Source organism: Solanum tuberosum, unplaced genomic scaffold (genome assembly GCF_000226075.1).
Source record: "Solanum tuberosum cultivar DM 1-3 516 R44 unplaced genomic scaffold, SolTub_3.0 scf00123, whole genome shotgun sequence".
NCBI lineage: Eukaryota > Viridiplantae > Streptophyta > Magnoliopsida > Solanales > Solanaceae > Solanum > Solanum tuberosum.
In genome coordinates, this window is record NW_006239048.1 from 663,180 (window position 1) to 681,762 (window position 18,583).

At 35.3% G+C, this 18,583-nt stretch overlaps 2 protein-coding genes across 3 annotated transcripts; one reads left to right on the forward strand and one right to left on the reverse strand.

Moving 5' to 3' along the window:
• Positions 1 to 644: 644 nt before the first annotated feature.
• Positions 645 to 14,803, forward strand: LOC102604192 (protein TRIGALACTOSYLDIACYLGLYCEROL 3, chloroplastic). 2 transcript variants are annotated; one of them, XM_006350335.2, is made up of 10 exons: positions 645 to 1,115; positions 3,317 to 3,445; positions 4,232 to 4,327; positions 4,453 to 4,530; positions 4,639 to 4,700; positions 4,852 to 4,927; positions 5,225 to 5,332; positions 12,984 to 13,159; positions 13,242 to 13,326; positions 14,341 to 14,803. In XM_006350335.2, the coding sequence occupies exons 1-10, from the start codon at positions 657 to 659 to the stop codon at positions 14,377 to 14,379; spliced, it is 1,308 nt and encodes a 435-aa protein (XP_006350397.1). In that variant the 5' UTR covers positions 645 to 656; the 3' UTR covers positions 14,380 to 14,803. The 2 variants fall into 2 exon arrangements, with proteins under 2 accessions (XP_006350397.1, XP_015165544.1); XM_015310058.1 differs by lacking the exons at positions 13,242 to 13,326; positions 14,341 to 14,803 and having other exon boundaries at positions 12,964 to 13,127.
• Positions 14,804 to 15,328: 525 nt separating this feature from the next.
• On the reverse strand, positions 15,329 to 17,961 carry LOC102604628 (leucine-rich repeat receptor-like protein CLAVATA2). Its single transcript, XM_006350336.2, has one exon. The coding sequence runs from the start codon at positions 17,726 to 17,728 to the stop codon at positions 15,488 to 15,490; it is 2,241 nt and encodes a 746-aa protein (XP_006350398.1). The 5' UTR covers positions 17,729 to 17,961; the 3' UTR covers positions 15,329 to 15,487.
• Positions 17,962 to 18,583: the final 622 nt, after the last annotated feature.

The following is an 18,583-nucleotide window of genomic DNA, read 5'->3' on the forward strand; positions in this document are numbered from 1 at the left end:
TTATGTCATCTGTTAAACGTTTGGTTCATCTATGTCATTGTCGTTTGAGAAAATACTCATTCATGCCATTATTTCTTAACTAAAAAATATTTTTGATTTTGCAAAATTATTTTTTACACATAGTCAATTATGATTCGATCACGTCATTAATTATATCAAATTTTTGAAAGGAAAAATGTTCATATATGCCATCAAACTTTGAGAAAAGGCTTAACTATGTCATTACTCATCCATTACAAAATTGGTTTATCTATATCATTTCAGTTAATAAATAATGACATGAAAGAACTTTTTTCTCAAACAAAAATAACGTAGATGAGCTACATTTTTAACGAATAATATAAATGAGTCTTTTATTAATGTTCGATGACATATTTAAGGGTCTGTTTGGATTGACTTTTGGCTTATGACTTATAAGCCATAAGCTAGGATTCCTAGCTTATGACTTTTGGTTTATTTTTGTTATTTTGACTTTAAAATAAGTGTTTATGAGCACTTTTTAACTTTATTCAAATACTTCAAAACTGCTTAAAAATTATTTTAATTTAAAAGTATCTAAAATAAGTCAATCCAAACCGACTAAGTCGTTTGCCTTTCATTTTTGGTATAGTTGGGTTTTTAGTTAACACCTCAAACACCCCCACCCCACTCCACGTATGCGTGAGGAGCTTTCGGCCTTCTTCCTCCCAACATTCTACAGTGCTTCTCAAGCCACTACATGTCCTGTCTTCCTTTTCATTGAGAGTGACCAATATCATTTCTCCATTGAAATTCGATCTATTTCATGGTTCTTGAGTCCAAATTCGATCTGGGTCAGCGCCAGAATTTCCCATCTTAAATTCTCCAAAGTGGGTTTTGTTTGGCGAAACTCAATGGTTTCTTTTGTGGGTTCTGTTATGTCACCTGCTGTCAGCATTTGCAAAAGCAACAGTGTCGCCTCTTCTTCTTCTTCTAGCTACATGAAAACATTTTTTCCCAATTTTGATTTAGGAAAGCCATTATTGCTGCGTCCCCTGACGAATAGGAAGGATAAATGGACTGTTTGTGCTTGTGTTGCACCCCCTCGGGACTACAAAGCTGCTGATTCTGATCGGGTTCCCAATACAAAATTCAGTGTAAGACCATAATGAATTGATTTTGGGTCGTCCAATTATCCAGATTTTTTATTTTGGGTTCTGTTTTGTAATCCACATATGTGTTTCTTATGCGTATGCTAGAGGCTAGCCCAATTTTTCATTGCTTTCTCTTTGTAGTATCCCATTCATTCCATTTTATATTGTGGTATTTGATGGAATAAAAAGTTTAGGATGTACAATTGGATTTTTATAATTGTATTAGCTATAGCAACAACAACAATATACCCAATGTTGTCCCACACAATGGTGTTTGGGGAGGTTAATGTATACGCAGACCTTACCTCTACCTCAGAGGTGATGTAGAGATGTTGTTTTCAATAAACCCCCGACTCAATTGTATTAGCTATAGAAGAAGAAAATAATGACTCATAATTTAGTTTGATATAAAATATCAAATCAAAGTGAAAATTTGAATAGTTAAATGATTTTAAATGCTTGAGAGTTATGGAACTTTTACAAAAATAGAATGGCGTAGTATATCTTAGGCCATCCAAAATAGAAAGAATGCCATATGAATTGGGATAGCTACAGTACTAGTAGTATGTGGCAGAGCTTCATGAATCATGTAGGATTGAGGTAGTTACTGAAATCACTGTGCGCGGTGGATTTTTTGGTTCTCTTAGGCAAGGTGGTCGAGTATTGAGAATGTAGTATAAGTTGGAGTGCCAAAGTAGAAATGTCTATCTTTTCATGCTAATGGTTCCATAATGCTAATGCCTTGTTGGCACACATCTCTTTCGGACTCCATTTGGTGAAAGTTCCTTCTTTGTGAGCTATTCCCAGCAATTGTTGTCTTAAACATAGGAATTTTTTTTTTCAATCAAATGCAGAAAGACTACCTTCATATTGGATGTAATACATTTTCCCCTAATTTTCACCACTACTACTTTTAAATACTAATCAGAAATACTATTTCAAAAATTTTATTATGTATTAAGAAAACACTAATCAGAAATATTATCACATTTTGCTGATCTCATGGACAAATCAACGTGCGCCTTCCGTTTCAATTTGCTTGTCTTACTTCCTTTGTTAGTATGTTACAAAAAGAATGTCGCTCTTCATAATTTAGTGGGTGTTTGGACATATACATTGGTGAAATTTGGAAAAAGAAGTTGAAAATGGTATTTGAAATATGTAGTTGTGTTTGGACATGAATACAAATTGAAATTGTTTTTGAATTTTTGTCAGTGATTTAGAGTGAAAGTTGTGAAAACAACTTTTTTGGAGTTTCGAATTCTGAGAAAGTATTTGTAACAATTCTATGTCCAAACAGTTTTCCGCAGTAATATTCCAGAAAAAGTTGAAAATATCCATATCTAGTGGGGTATCTTACTAAATCTTAAAAAGTTAAGCACCGAAATAAGACCAGCTGGAGAGAGAGAACAAGAAGCAGAAGAGAAATAGTAGAAGGCCAAGACAAGAACTCTGAGTAAGCAAAATACATACTAAGCAATGGTGAGCTAAGGGGAATGTGGATGGACTTCTACGTTGGTCTGGGACAGTTCCAAATAAAGATAAGGGATTCTTATTGTAACTGGTTGAGTTGGGATATGCCATGGTGCTCAATCAGTGATAAGGTTTGATTTCTCATTGCAAAAGTTGCTAATAGTATCTGTTTTATTAGATACTCTTAAGTCAAAACCTCTTCCACTAGAGTGTTAGAGTTAATTTCATGCCCAAAGACAGTCCTACCATGGAGCACACTTTACTTACCTGGTAGGGTCAATGAGTGATCAAGAAGGTCCATGACCTAGGTTGGTGATCTCCTCTGCACTTGAGAGAGTTACCAATCTAAGATTGGCTCAAGTGGTCGAGTCTATGGCATAATAACATTAAAGGAACCAAAGAAGCATGTAGTTTTGGGTTTTCCGTTTTGGTGAACTCTTCTTGGATACCTATTAAATTTTGGTACTTGTAAATAGGTACTGCTTGCGGCTTTGTTGGAATCTCATTAGATGACACTTTTTAGTACACCATTATCAATGAGGAACCTTTGCGTTAACTAAAACTTTACTGCTAGAATTTTTTTTTCCAGATAAATGATTGTCTTCTGGATGTGTTCTGTTTTTAGGACATAGATGAGTTGCTTTGCATTTGTCAGATGGTGAAAACATTTGAATCCTGCCTAGTTTATTGTATTTACCTTCATTTTGCTCTCCGTCTTGTTTGAATAACAGGAATCTGTTAAATCGGAGAATGTGAGCATGTTGAGAGAGCCTGAGGATGACTCAGATGTGCTTATTGAGTGTAGAAATGTGTGCAAGTCATTTGGCGACAAGCATATCTTAAGAGGTGTGACCTTAAAGGTGAACTTTCATTTATTTCCTTTTGCAACTGCTTGTATGCACTTTGGGCATTTAAATTCCGGTCTATTCTACTTCAGCGACTGATATTATATCGGGGGCTTTCATGCAAACAATGATTGGTTGTAGTGAATCATTTCCTACTTATATCTTATGATGGGAAAGTTGATATAATGAATAATTTTCTCTATGCTTTGACACTAAATAGCTAGAATTTTCACATTCCCCCTGCACGAATGCTACATGCCTTGCTTCCCACTTCTTAGGTTGGTCAAAAGGTTCTTTTTCTTCCTTTGTTTGCTAGTCTGATATTGTTTTCTCTCTTACTTGTGCCTGATGCAAATCCATCTTATGTTGTTAGAAACTGTTTTGAATGCAATCTTTGCCTTACTGATAAGATTTGCATAGGTTTGCTTGAGGTAGAGATCTATCTTATAAGGATGTGCAACACATATGTGCTATAAACCAGTAGATTCATCATGAATTGTTTGTGAGAAGTACGAGTTCCCCAGGGTGAAGTTAATTATTTTAACTCTCTATTTGTTTGAGCTATTGGGTCTTGCAATTTGGGGTACTTCCTAATTTTTCTGTTAGAAGTTCTATGGATTATGATTGTAAGAGCAATAAAGGTAGAGGTTAGGAAACTTCACTTGAGGAATGAAAGATGGTTGGCTATAGATTGCTCTAATTTCCGTACCTGTGTTAGGTTCTATGTTCATGATTTCTCGTCCTTTGCATTTGGTGGAAGTGCTGACAACTTTTAATCACCACTCTTACCCTTTGGTACAGATCAGACATGGTGAGGCTGTTGGAATTATTGGGCCTTCTGGCACAGGGAAATCAACAATCTTAAAGATAATGGCTGGCCTACTTGCTCCTGATAAAGTATGTGTGCATTATGTTTCTGTTGTGGCTTGTGTATTTGTCTCAAAATACAGCTGTGTGATTTCTGAAAATTTTGAATTTTGATACCTTTATCTATCTCTGCTAATAGACTTCATTGAATGCAGGGGGAAGTCTTAATCCGAGGTAAACTGCGTAATGGATTAGTGAGTGATGAGGAAATTTCTGGGCTTAGGATTGGCTTAGTAAGTTACATGTTCTGAGCTCTTTTAATGTTGTCCAGTAAAGTTGTTCTATGGAGATGCTTCTTGAATATTTTTGTAATCTTATGAACATATCCATCCCCATAACAGGTGTTTCAGAGTGCTGCGCTTTTTGATTCATTAACTGTTCGTGAAAATGTTGGTTTCTTGCTGTAAGATACTCTCAACGCTTTAATTATCCCAAAAAGAAAAGATATTCTCAGCTCTACTGAATTCTGAAGTTTTTCTGTTAGCTATACTGATTAAAATTAAGAAAATCCAGTTTATACGTAGATTAACTGGATCTTCTCTTTGGAATTCTAGATATGAGAATTCAGCTATGCCAGAGGATCAAATTGCACAGCTTGTAACCGAAACTTTAGCTGCTGTTGGTTTGAAGGTATGTGCAATGATGGACATATTTATGATAACGATGTCTATTTTTTTTTTCATTAATAAATGTATCCAGGTTTCCAACATAGTGTGTCAGTGAAAATAGTTTAACTTTGAAATTGCTATTTGCATTATCACGTCAGGATCTCCCTCTCTCTCTCTCAGTAGGGAAATGCCTTGCTTTTGGCTCTTCTGTTCTTTGGGTAGAGTGAATTAGAGGGAATAGAGGATTCATCATTATAGTAATTTGTTTATGATGATTGTTTCTCCATAGATGCCAATTTTCAGTTTTATTTCTATGCAGGAAGTTGAAGACCGATTACCCTCGGAATTGTCTGGTGGTATGAAGAAAAGAGTTGCTCTAGCTCGTTCTATAATTTTTGATACCACCAAAGACGTAGTAGAGCCAGAGGTATGTTACAGGTGCTTCATGGCATGATCATCAGTTCGTTTTGGCTAGCATTTGTAATTCTGCTATATGGATTGCTGTAATCTAGTTAACTATTTTTAACTTCATGCTTGCTCTGTGAACCTGAATTGGTAAAAATATTTTGAAATGAAGGATTTATCCACTTCCCTTCAGTCTTAAAGTTGGTCTAAATGACACAAGAAAAGAGAAAATGGATAACTTATGTGGATATAGCACTACTGAATTAATTGTCCAAGGGATGTGATGTTTATGAACTTGAGGTGCTCCCATTCTTCTGAAATACCTTTACTGAACCTCGTGATAGTTCTGTAATCAGGAGAGCATTTACTATGAGCAGTTGGTTTAAGATGAGTTCACACTTACTCTTTGGACTCTGATTGTATTGTTAGAGTAAAAGGTTGGATGTCCAATTGTTATTGTTCATAGTCATACTAGATGAAAAAGAAAAACTAAGTTCACATCTGATCTTCCAGGCAAGTTTAATGATAATTTGACTTGATGAATTCTACTCCATAAAGATGATATCAGTGCAATTTGCAACCAAAAGGAAAGGATACCTGCAAATACTGCTGATTGTCAGTCTCAAACTGTCAATAAGTGTTTTCTGCCGTACCCATTGGCAGTACAGATTTTGTATCTCCACAAGTCTAAATGGAATGACATGGTTAGTGAGGATTCATATAGCCAACCAACTAGTTAGGGATTGAGGTGTCGTTGATGTTGTTATATTTATTGATAGCTTCTTTATTAAACAAACTATCAGTCGATGTTTTACAAAAATCTGTAATGCAAAAGAGTTATGATGTATCCTGATCCTCGTATATGTATTGACGCACAGTCATATATTCATACCTTTCCTGGAGTGAAAATTAAGAAGTGTTCATGTTTGCTCAAAGATGCAGGGCTCTATGTTTTTTAATAAAAAACTTCAATTGTTTTACAAAAATCTGTGATGCAAAAAGGGGTTGCGGCACATATCCTGACTATGTTGATGTGTTGATGCACAGTTTGTATATTCATTTCTTTATATAGTGACAAGTAAGAAGTGCTCACATTCTCTCAAAGTGCAGTTCTCTGTCTTCTTTTGGGTCTTTTCTTTGTTGGTTGTTTTGTTTTGTTTTGTTTTACCGTGTTAAGAATACTACGCTTAAGTTTTAGGGTGTAGGTCTAACACATATCTCCCATATGGTTTCAAATACTACATATACATCTTTTCTTTCATATTTTGTTCATAAGAATCCCGTTGCAATATGCATATTCAGAATATTTGCCCATTATGTATGAATTTTGCTTTTTTAGGTTTTATACCAGACTACCTTCTTGTTTTTCTAAAGTCATCAGAGCCGTGACTTTATTCCTTTCATGTTATTTGTATTCTTTAAATAATATACTTGCACAAACAAAATAAAAATTGGAACTAAAAGCTACAAAGTAACCAAGCAAAAGTCTACTGTTTTGATCTTATGTAAGCTTCCTCTTTTTATTTTGTTTTTTCTTTGGAAGTATAAGGAAATTATTTGAAGAAGTTAAATGGGGGATTATAGGATTTTGATGCATATCCACTGAAATAAGAGAAATAATTTTACTATACAAAAGAATAGGTTAATGCATAAGGAGAAAATATATCCGATTTGTTACACGGATTTGGAAGAAGGAAGTTCTATTCAATACTTGGAACTTCGTCCGAATGGGGATTGTATGTGTAATTGACTCTAGTATTTCCTTTTCCCAATAAGTAAAGTTTTTCTGTCTTTTAACTTTTCGGTGCACTGAACAATTTAATTGTAGCATTCTTGATAGACCTCTATCTCTTCTAAGCCTGGAAATCAGCCTCCTTAAATTCAAAGTTGAGAAATTATTTTTAACAATGTCCAGATAATGATGGATGGATGAGTCAGCTGGACTGCTTTAGGAATTGAGTCTTCTAGGATAGTAACAGAGTGGACTATTCGAAAAGAACGTTGTAGTCAAGTTCAGCTTTATCAATATCATTTAGCATCCTGATTTCTAGGGAAAAGGCCTAAATTACCCTTGGACTATTTGAATTGATACAAAACTACCCTCCAGCAACCTTTCCACCCCAAATACCCCTAACGTCAACCTTCATGTCCTACTATACCCTTATTTTTAACGCCCCAAATTTTAATCCCAATTAGTAACTTCATTTGTGATGTGTTGCTTATCTATTGGTCACCCTATAATTAACTTAACTAATTAAAAATCCCACCTATTACCCGGATCCGGCTTCACTATTCGACCTGCCTTTTTCACTATTTGATGCAGAAAACTTGTCATACATGGAGAGGGTAAAATCGAAATAGATTCTTGGTTTATCGAAGCTGGAAGAACATGTTGTCACGACCCAAAAACGGGCGTGATGACACTTGTGTTATCCCACCAAGAAAAGTTAGCCTAAAACCCAACTTAAGACCCAACTTAAGAGATAAATGCGGAAGTAAAACAGAATAAAAGGCTAACATGTTTTCAATAATGCGGATAACATAACATAACTCAATTGTAACCTCAAAATTTGGTTGTCACGAGTATAAGCCTCTAAGTATTACAATAGATTCAAGAAGTACAAGTCTGAATGTCTTTATTTTCTAGAATAGAACAAGAACATAATAAAAGAGTAAGAGGAGTTTGCCGAGATGATAAGCAGCTACTTCGCAACTCTCTAAAGTAAGTCTTGAATGTAAAAGAGAAGGTGTAATCACGATGACCCGGGCTCGTAACCAACACAAGTGTAGAAGCAAAGGAGTGAGTACCAAACAACACGGTACTCAACAAGCAAACAACTAACTCTAAGTAAAGCAATATAGAATACTCAAAGCGTAACCTACCCAAGTGTAGAATCAAGGGGTGAGTACCAAACAACACGGTACTCAACAAGCAAACAACTAACTCTAAGTAAAGCAATACACAACATGAGTACTCCCCACACTCCAACTGAACCTCCACAACTACAACCTGCACAAAATCAGCCTAACTTAATAGTTCACAGTTTATATAGCACATAGCATGTATAATAACACTTCAACATAAGCAGGACATCAATACGTTATTTCATATTCATCAACCACAAAGTCCATAACAAGCACTCACAAGGTTCACAATGGAAATGGTGTGCAATGCAATGAAATGCGATGTCAAATATAGTGATGCATGTCTATCCTAATGATACACACTCGTTGAGACTCAAGTCAGGACCCATGGGGGACTCATAAGATCCATGTATCCACCAGAACCATTTCCCCTCGGCATCGCCAGAACCATTTCCCCTCGGTAAAATAATCATAATAGATCTGATCACAGTGTTCCAGAACTAATGCAAATAGGCATGTTCACACAAATCATGAGAATATGATGGTTTCCATATCAATACACAATCCATATCAACATTATCATGATACATCATTAATAATGAATTAATATAACCTTTCAAATCATCCACGACACATCACACATTAATATATCATCAAGTTGCTTTTTTATTTCCCCTTTTCATCATTAAAATCACTCAATATAAACATGTGACGACAAATGTCAAACCCTTCACCAATTCTCATCACTCCCCAACACACACAATAAGGAATACAAGATTCTATATATGCTTGACAAAGGGTCAAGAAGTCCACTTGCCTCAAGAAATCAAACAATCACTCTAGTACTTGAGCTTTTCCTTTTCACCGGGTTTCCAAATCAACACAATCTAATCAAATAAGGAATCACAATAAGAATTCGAAACTAATAACACCCATATCAACGATTTTGGAAAATGGGGGTAAATTGACCCAAAAACCCATTTCCGAAAACTAAGGTTAAATTTGAAAATTCTTGTAAAATCATGTTATCCAAATAATTTGGAAATCAATAGTGAAGACCACACCAAAAACGGAGTTGAAATCAATCTTAAATCACTATTTTATCCAAGCTTTAAGCTCTTGAAAACCTCCAAACTTTGATGTTTAAAATCATGAATAATAAAGATTTAGGGTCACAAATACTTAGCCAAATATTTATCTCGAAAAATTACCTTGAAATTGCCTCTACCAAGCTTCTAGGGTTCAAAAATGGAAGAAATCACGATTTTGAGAAACATTCTGCCCAGGTAACATTTGCTCATCGCGTAAATATAGTGTTCTGATCATCGCGATCGTGTGGCCCTATGTCGCGGTCGCGATGATCAATTTAATGAATTGACTAGTTTTACTCATCGCGAGACTTTGGGGGTGTGATCGCGATGAGCAAATGTTACTCGGGCAAATTGTTTTCTCAAAACTGTGATTTCTTCCATTTTTGAACCCTAGAAGCTTGGTAGAGGTGATTTCAAGGTGATTTTTTGAGATGAAATATTTGGATAAGTATTGTGACCCTTAATCTTTATTATTCAAGATTTTAAACATCAAAGTAGGGATTTTGAACTTCAAAGTTTGGAGGTTTTCAAGAGCTTAAAGCTTGTATAAAATAGTGATTTAAGATTGATTTCAACTCTATTTTTGGTGTGGTTTTCACTATTGATTTCCAATTTTTGATTTTACAAGAATTTTCAGATTTAACCTTAGTTCTTGGAATTGGGTTTTTGAGTCAGTTTGGCCTTGTTTTCCAAAACCTTTGATATGGATGTTAGTAGTTTCAAATTCTTTATTTGATTAGATTATGTTGATTTGGAGACCAGAAAGGGAAAACTCAAGTACCAGAGTGATTTCTTGAGGCAAGTAGACTTCTTGACCTTTGTTAAGCATATAGAATTTCGTATTTCTTTATTGTGTGTGTTGGGGAGTAATGGGATTTGGTGAAGGATTTAATAATTGTTGTCACATGTTCATAATGAATGACTCTAATGATAAAAGGCAACTTGGTGGTATATTGATGTGTTGTGGATGGTTTGAACTGTTTTATTGACAATGTATCGTGATTGTGTTGTTATGGATTGAAAGTATCATCTCATCATTATTTGTGTGAACATGCCTATTTGATTGGTTCGGAAACGTTGTGATGAGATCTATTGATGATTACGCCGAAGGGAAATGGTTTCGGCAGATTCATGGACCTTGTAAGTCCCCCATGGGTTCCAGCTTGAGTCTCAGTATGATGTGTATCGTTAGGACAGACATGCATCACTATAATTGACATTGCATTGCACATCATTACCATTTGTGAGTACCTATTGTGATTGATGAATATGATTACTCTGTATTGGTGATTTGTATACGTTGGAGTGTTGTTGTACATGCTATATGGAATGTCAACTGTCATGTTGGGCAGATTGTAGTAGTGTAGGTTTGGTTGGAGTACCCGTATTCTATATTGCTTTACTTTGAGTTAACCATTTACTTATTGAGTACCGTGTTGTTTGGTACTCACCCCTTGATTCTACACTTGTGTAGGTTACGATTTGAGTATTCTATATTGCTTTACTTTGAGTTAATCGTCTACTTGTTGAGTACCGTGTTGTTTGGTACTCACCCCTTGCTTCTACACTTGTGTAGGTTACTAGTTCGGATCTATGTGATTATTCCTTCTTCTCTTCTAGTTCCAAAACTTACTCTGGAGAGTTGTGAGATAGTTGTTTGTCATCTCGGCAGACTCCTCTTCCTCTTTTATTATGTTTTATTCTAGAAACAAAGACATTCAGACTTGTACTTCTTAAATCTATTGTAATAATTAGAGGCTTGTACACGTGACAACCAGATTTTGGGGGTTATAATTGAGTTATGTTATGTTTCTGCATTGTTGAGATTATGATACCATTTTATTCTGTTTTACTTCCGCATTTATCCTTCATGTTGGATTTTAGGCTAACTTGTCTTTGTGGGATGAGAGAAGTGCCATCACGTCTATCTTTTTGGGTCGTGACAAATTCAGGATCATTACACATATTTACTAGGCCAATTCCCTTTCACTTCTTCAACAAGAGGAGTTGAAGAAGAACAGAGGAAAGGGTTAAATTCTAACAGACAACTCACATGGCTTTAGGGCAATTTAGACCACTTATTGGTGGTGAAAGAAAGTTGTCTGGGTGATAAAATTTGGAATTTTTGGGATGGAGAGAAAGACGGAGGAGCTGCTACAGCTGTGGCGGTGGTCATCTTCTCAGCACCTCTGTTCTGCTGTTCTCAGTCCCCAGGAGCTTATGGCTGGTGATAATGTTTATTTTCTGACATAATTTTGACACCAAGGAAAAAGATAAGTTTTTCAAATTTCTTAACCATTTTACGGTCGGGTCAAATAGTGAAGGCAGATCTGGGTGGGGGGGTTTAATTAGGTTAATTATAGGGTGACCAGTAGATAATCGACACTTCATAAATAAAGTTATTAATTGGGATTAAATTTTGGCGCGTTGAAAACAAGGGCATAGTAGGGCCAAAAGGTTGGCGTCGGTGGTATTTGGGGCCGAAAAGGTAGATGGAGGGTAGTTTTGTACCAATTAGAATAGTCCAAAGGTATTTTAGCCCCTTTTCTGTCATTTCTATAAAAGGTTCATCATTATTAATTCAGATTGATACAAACTATGTGCAGCAGCCAAATTAACTGCTTAATAGTTGGACTTCTTTATTTGAATTTATGATATATGCTTCAAATCAACCACCTACATAGCACAGGGTCAGGGAGTAAAAATTAAACCAAGAATATGAAATGAGGGCACATAATGTGTTCATAGTTATAGAAGGTGATGGAGAAGTGAAGTGAAAGGAGAAGCTAAGGATAGTGTGACTGTGTGAGTGTTTGTAGCAGAGGAAGGTGAGATTTTCTGAGGTTTATAAGTATGTTGGAAAATATGTAGAGGGGACAAAAAAACATGTTTTGTGAAAACTATCTGACTTTCAGATTGACAGCACAATATCTTTTACATCACAAAGTAGAAACTATGAAAACTATATGTTTTAGTAAGTTCCATTTCTTTAACCATTTTAGTAAGTTGTCTGATGAAGTTCTCTCTTGGTAATCCAAAGTTCTAGTATTTCTCAAAATATAGAGTCTCTTAGCCTTCTTGCTATATGTCGAAAGGAATTTCCATTCATGTGTGTTCCTTACCAGTTCTTACTGAGCTTGTCAATGTATCACATTTCAATATCTTTGACAGAAATTTACTTATCAAAAAAGGTGTGCGCACACATATTCTCACAGAAAATTCTTTCAGGGTGAAAATCATAAGCGATGGACTAATATGTTGTACCTGTTCTATGATCTGCTTCTGTCTCTCCATCTAAGATTAGCCTGAATACATATTGTTAAAGCAATATAGCTAATAGAACTAAGGGCAATGCATTGGTGATTGTGTCCTTTAAAAACAAGTACTTGGAAGTATATGGTGTGCTCAATGTCTCCTCATGGAATTTGTTTCCGGTACTCCCTGATGGAATAACTTGATATAAAGCGATGCTGTTTGTTTAAGTTGTTTTTTACTTTCTTCATGATGTCACATGAATACCCTATATAACCATTTTTTGTTTTTGATGAAAAACCATGCCGCTGTAGTTTTACATATCTTCTTTCTTTTTCATTGGCAAATTTTGATGTTACAGTGGTTCCCTCGTGGTTTCAGTCTGATAGGAAATAAATAATACTTTAGGAATATATTTACTGCATGATTAACCAAGTAATCTCAGTTATATGCATTGCTGAGTAGGTGCTCTTGTATGATGAACCAACAGCTGGACTTGATCCGATTGCATCAACCGTTGTAGAAGATCTCATTCGCTCGGTTCACGTGGCAGGCGAGGATGCACTTGGGAAGCCTGGGAAGATTGCATCATATGTTGTTGTCACACATCAACACAGTACTATTAAAAGAGCTGTTGACAGGTTCTGATTCTTCTTGTTTTTAAACATGATTATGTTGCTTATCTTACAAACCATTGTAAAGTTTGAGGTTCCTTCTGTGCAGGCTAATATTTCTTTATGAAGGTAAGGTCGTCTGGCAAGGAATGACTCATGAATTCTCCACATCAGCTAATCCTATTGTTCGGCAGGTAATGATGGTCATGGTTAGGTTTCGACGTTTCGTTTCTGTAAAACTGAAATGTTAATTTCTTATGTTACAAGCAAGGAGTAGGATACAACAGTAAATGCTTACCTGCACCGTGTTTTTTCCCCCACTCAATCATTTTAACCTTAGTTAACTAAAAATTAAAGTAAGAATGCATATCACTTTATCATGGTTAAGTTATAACTTTTGTTTATGAAAGACACATATCTTGCATTCATTGGTCGGGCGTAAACGCGCGGTGCAGGTAAGGTCTTACCAGATGTAACTTACCGTGGCATCTGAATCAACCTTCTGTTTATGAATTAATCCTAATTTTCTTTAAATTAAAATCTCGATATTTAGAAACTATACAAGCATTGTCTCTAACAAAGTACTTCCTCTATCCCTAATTACTTGTCCATTTTTTAATTGACACACCTATTAAGAACAATAATTGTCATAGTGAGTTTACCATTTTACCCCTATTAATTATGAAGTGGATGAATTAAAAATTTAAGATTTTCAAAAATTTCTACCTTTTTCAAAGTTAATTAATTGAGGGTATAATAGGTAAAAAGAATTTGTCTTTTCTTGATTTGTCAAAATGGACAAGTAATTTTACTTAGGGACAGAGGAGTAGTAAAAAGTAGACATTTTAAATATTACTGAAATTTCACTAAACAGAAATTTCAAGCATATAGGCAACTGTTGAATATTCACTTCTGTCACTACTGATTTATTAGAACAATAAGTAGTTTAGTTGTAGGATGAGTCTTTATTTAAATTCAGTTAGATAAGTCTAATTGAGATATTACACTCTGCAGATTTTCTGATTTCAAGTTGGCTATTTGAAGCCCTCCCTGCTTTAATAAAGTAATAGAGAGAAAATTTCATTCACTTTGAATATTTATGAATATAGAGATAAATCCATTCCATGGAAAATTTACATGTTTTCTTGTGGTTATTTAGCTCTTCTGGGTGAAGATTTTAAAGCATTGTTTGTTTCATTGTCTGTCAGTTTGCATCAGGGAGTTTGGATGGTCCTATTAGATATTAGCTTCTGCAGCCAAAACAAATACAAGACATACTCGTAGGGTTGATTTTACCTACCAGCTGAACTTGGTGCTTCAAGGCTGACCTTGTCAAAGCAACAAAAGAGAGATCAATGCCTAAAGAGTAGTCACACTTGCAGCTCTTATTTTGCTGAGCCTGCTTACATGAATATGCGTGTCATAGAAGAAGTTTCTGGTTTTATTTTACTCTTGTTCTTCCCTCTTATTTATTTCACATTCATCTTTGTAACCAGCCTCCATTATTTTTAGTGCTAGCAACTTGATAGTAAGGTGTATCATGTTGAAATGAATTGATTACCTTACAGTAAGTAAATTGTGTAACATACTAAGCAATTCATGTAGAAATGATTTGTGTTCTTATTTCAGCTTTGCAATAGCAACTTTGACCTCTATTGCCAAATTGTATAACATGATAGCATCTTGATAGTGAGGAATCTATTTCTTTCTACTTTGTCATATACATCATAGAATTTTTTATTACTTAAATCACTACTACCACCAAATTATTCCATGGATTAGGACAAATTCTTTCTGCAACACTTGAAAGGAATAAATTCCATGGCACTACAAAAGGAAGATAATAAGTTTATGCTTGAAGACCAACGATTTGATAATGAGATAATTCACATGCTTGGAATCTAGCTCGAAAAAAGGTTATCTTTGTTTAATATATTGAGGCAATGTAGGAATATGAATCTTGAAGACCGATGATTTGGTAAGGAGTGGGTTTCCCTTTAACAGGCTTTACACAACATGAATTTGAATTAATTGATCTATGCATTCTGGATGTAAAATGGTTATACTAAAAAACTTTGGTGGTTATAGACCCTCCATGTTCTTGATGGTGTAGCAACTCAAATAGACAAAGCCATAGAAAAACTATTCCATTGAAAGTATCACACAGCAGAAAAACAACATTCAACTGTTCTGAGGCATCTTGAAATATAACATTCAACTAACTAAAATCAACGTGAAGCATTGTTAACTAGTTAAAAAAAATGAAGGGCTGATTAGTAAACAAGATATGCTTGAAGCAGTTTTGCTATATGATACAATTCATAAGTTGCTGTACAATGTGATCACTTATCACTTTCAACCTGCTAAACTTTTTGTTTGCAGAATACAGCTTCTTGTTCGAGATGAACAAAATAAAACAACAATGCCAACATAGAAGCTAACTAAAGCACTTATACAGAAAATCCAAACTGATAATGGTCCCTCTTCCATTTCCTCTTCAAATTTCTTCCCTGGCTCTACAGGCAAAGTTCTTTGACAGACATTACCAGATGATTCCATACATAAGTCTGGATTCCCAGCAAATGCTCCAGGAAATTTCCAATAACCTCGCTTTGTCGGAATAACACCAGAGAAACAATTATAAGACAGATTTAAAACTGTCAAATTTCTGAGGACAGTAATGTTTTCAGGGATGTGGCCAGATAAAGAATTATGTGATAAATCAAGTGCTTTTAGCTTCTGCAACTTCCCTAAACTCCCTGGAACTGGACCATTAAGAAAATTGTATGACAAATTAAGGTACTCCAAACCATGTAATCCGAACAGACCCTCTGGAATTTCACCATGAAGCAAATTGTCAGACAGATCAATTCCAATTGTGGTTGTCAGGTTATAGTTGAAGCTCAAACTAGTTTCATCAGCAATGAGTGAAAGTTTGATATCCAGGCTTCGAGCTGAAATTGATGGTACTGCAGGAATGGTTTTCCTAATGTCGCCGTTGTAGAAATTTGGACTAGTGTTAAAGTTACCATCTGGTATATATCCCGAGAACTTGTTTCCAGAAAAATCCAGAGTATGAATAGCCTGAAATGTAAACAACCAACTTGGCAGAGATCCACTGAACTTGTTCCGAGCAAGGGAGAGGAATTTGAGGTTCGACCATTTGGTTATTGCATCATTTAGAGACCCTGAGAGATTGTTAGAGCTCAAGTCAACAACTTCCAACGACTTGCAGCCTGCCAATGTCAGTGGGATCTCACCAGAAATCTTGTTGTTTCCTATATCAAATATCTTAAGACTATCCAACGCATCAAGCACTGGCTGAATTTCCCCAGAAAGATTATTACTGTTTAGTATCAGCACCAGTAGTTGGAAACATCCTACGATGTTCAAAGGAATCGAGCCAGTGAGGAAGTTATGTGAGAGATCAATCACCTGTAGATAGGTCAAATTACCAATCCTTTCTGGTATTTCGCCCACAAGAAGATTATAAGACAGAAACAATGCTTGCAAGCTCTTCAATTCTGTTATCGTTACAGGAATATTACCAGAGAACTGATTGTGAGACAGGTCAAGAAGTAGAAGTCCAGACTTGTCCGATGCCTCAACAATCCTACTTGGAATCTTCCCTGATAGCTCATTATAACTCAAGTCCAACAAACATAACCTCTCTGAAAAAACCAGTCTAGGCGAGATACCATATCGTAATTCATTACGTGACAAGTTGAGCTGTGTCAAACCCCCAAGACTCGAGATACACGTTGGTATACCTCCAAGAATCGAATTGTTTGCTAAATTAAGAAGTGTAAGTGATTCCCTTGACGAATATAAACAAGGCAAAGTACCCGATAACAAATTAGACTCAAGATTAAGTGAGACCAATTCTTGGTTAAAATCACCCACATTTCCCATCAAACTATTGTGAGACAAGTCAAGATACTTCAAAGACATCAAATTCAACAAGCTCTTAGGTATATCCCCATGAAAACTATTAAACCCTAAGTTAAGTTTTTCAAGTGACATTGAGACATTCCCTATCCACATTGGGATTTCATCACTCAACATGTTATGACTAAGGTCAAGCTCAATTAACTTACTCATAGTTGTTGCAAATGTACTAGGAATAAGAAGAGTAAGCATATTATAGCTAAGATCTAAGGTCTTAAGGCTCCACAACTTCCATAAACAAGAAGGTATTGAATTGTTAAAGCTATTATGAGACAACACAAGGGTTTCAAGAAAAGTAAGATTACACAAACAAGGATGAACCTGTCCTGACAAGTTAAACCTTGTGAGGTTAAGTCCAGTGACCCGTCCGGTCTGGTTAGACCGGGTAACACCAGTCCAGTTTGATAGAGGAACATTGACATCCCAGCTTGGTAAAGGGGTTTCTCGAAACTGTAACTTGAAGAACAAAAGCAAACCCATGTCCTCTTCTGTTTCAAGATTGACAGCCTCAGTTGCATTAGTATCAAAAGAAAGAGGAAATGCAGATGAAAATGGGTTCAAGAAAGGGAAAATCAAGAAGAATAGGATAAAGATTGAAACTTTGAAGGAATAAGAGGTTGTACAAGGTTCAAGAACTGATTCTGCCATGGAGGTAAGGTAGAGGTGAAAAAAGATTAGTGTTTGTGTGAGAGATAGCTAAGGAAGGAAGGAGAAAGGGGAAAGGGGAAAGGGGAAATGGGGGTCCCTGGACAGGGTTTACAGGCACAGTATGTGTGAAAGGAATCAGTACTGAGTAGCAGTAGTAGTGAGTATAGAGAGAGTAAGCTGAAAGTAGGTACTTCATTGAGAGTCACCACTAAAGAACCAACATTCTTTCTTGTTTCTTGTTTTCTTTTTTAGTACTTATTTTATTGAGAGGCACACACTCTATATTTCCTCACTTTTTTTTTTATGATTGTGTGTTTGAGGTTGGTCTTTTGCGCACTTCAACTAATTTTATGAAATATTTGTTATCTCTCATCAGTAATAGCTAATGAAATATTTTATTGACAAGCCTAGTTGCATTAGTATCAAAAGTAATTGAAGGGAGTACTAGATAACTCTATATACTAAAGTTAGAACAAATATGAAAAATCACCTGATATTTTTGTATTAAATAATGAAAAGAAAAGTTGAGTGATCAAATGGGGGTAATATTTTTTTATTATTTTCTCATTCATTTGATTTTTGATAGTATCTGTATTGGAGTTTGATTAATTTGAATATTTTCTCATTGTATGATCTCTTATGGAAAAGTACTTTCTATTATGAATTTTTTCATATTCGGAATTTGAATATTGTATACACTGCACCATATATCATTTGATGATAAATAAAAGTACTAATTGCCATTTCATATACTAGTAGCATTTTGCTACTCCCAATATTATAGAAACGAAAAATACCTCTTTGATGAAAGAAAAGAAAAACAAACTAAAAAAAAAAAACTGTAGCAATGAAAAA

What these genes read in the sequence shown, in the direction of transcription:
- LOC102604192 (XM_006350335.2), top strand. Translation starts at nt 657, where the DNA reads ATGCGTGAGGAGCTTTCGGCCTTCTTCCTCCCAACATTCTACAGTGCT. An exon ending in TTCCCAATACAAAATTCAGT is followed by an intron (nt 1,116 to 3,316) that starts GTAAGACCATAA and finishes TTTGAATAACAG; the next exon opens with GAATCTGTTAAATCGGAGAA. An exon ending in ATTAAAAGAGCTGTTGACAG is followed by an intron (nt 13,160 to 13,241) that starts GTTCTGATTCTT and finishes CCTTCTGTGCAG; the next exon opens with GCTAATATTTCTTTATGAAG.
- LOC102604628 (XM_006350336.2), bottom strand. Translation starts at nt 17,728, where the DNA reads ATGGCAGAATCAGTTCTTGAACCTTGTACAACCTCTTATTCCTTCAAA.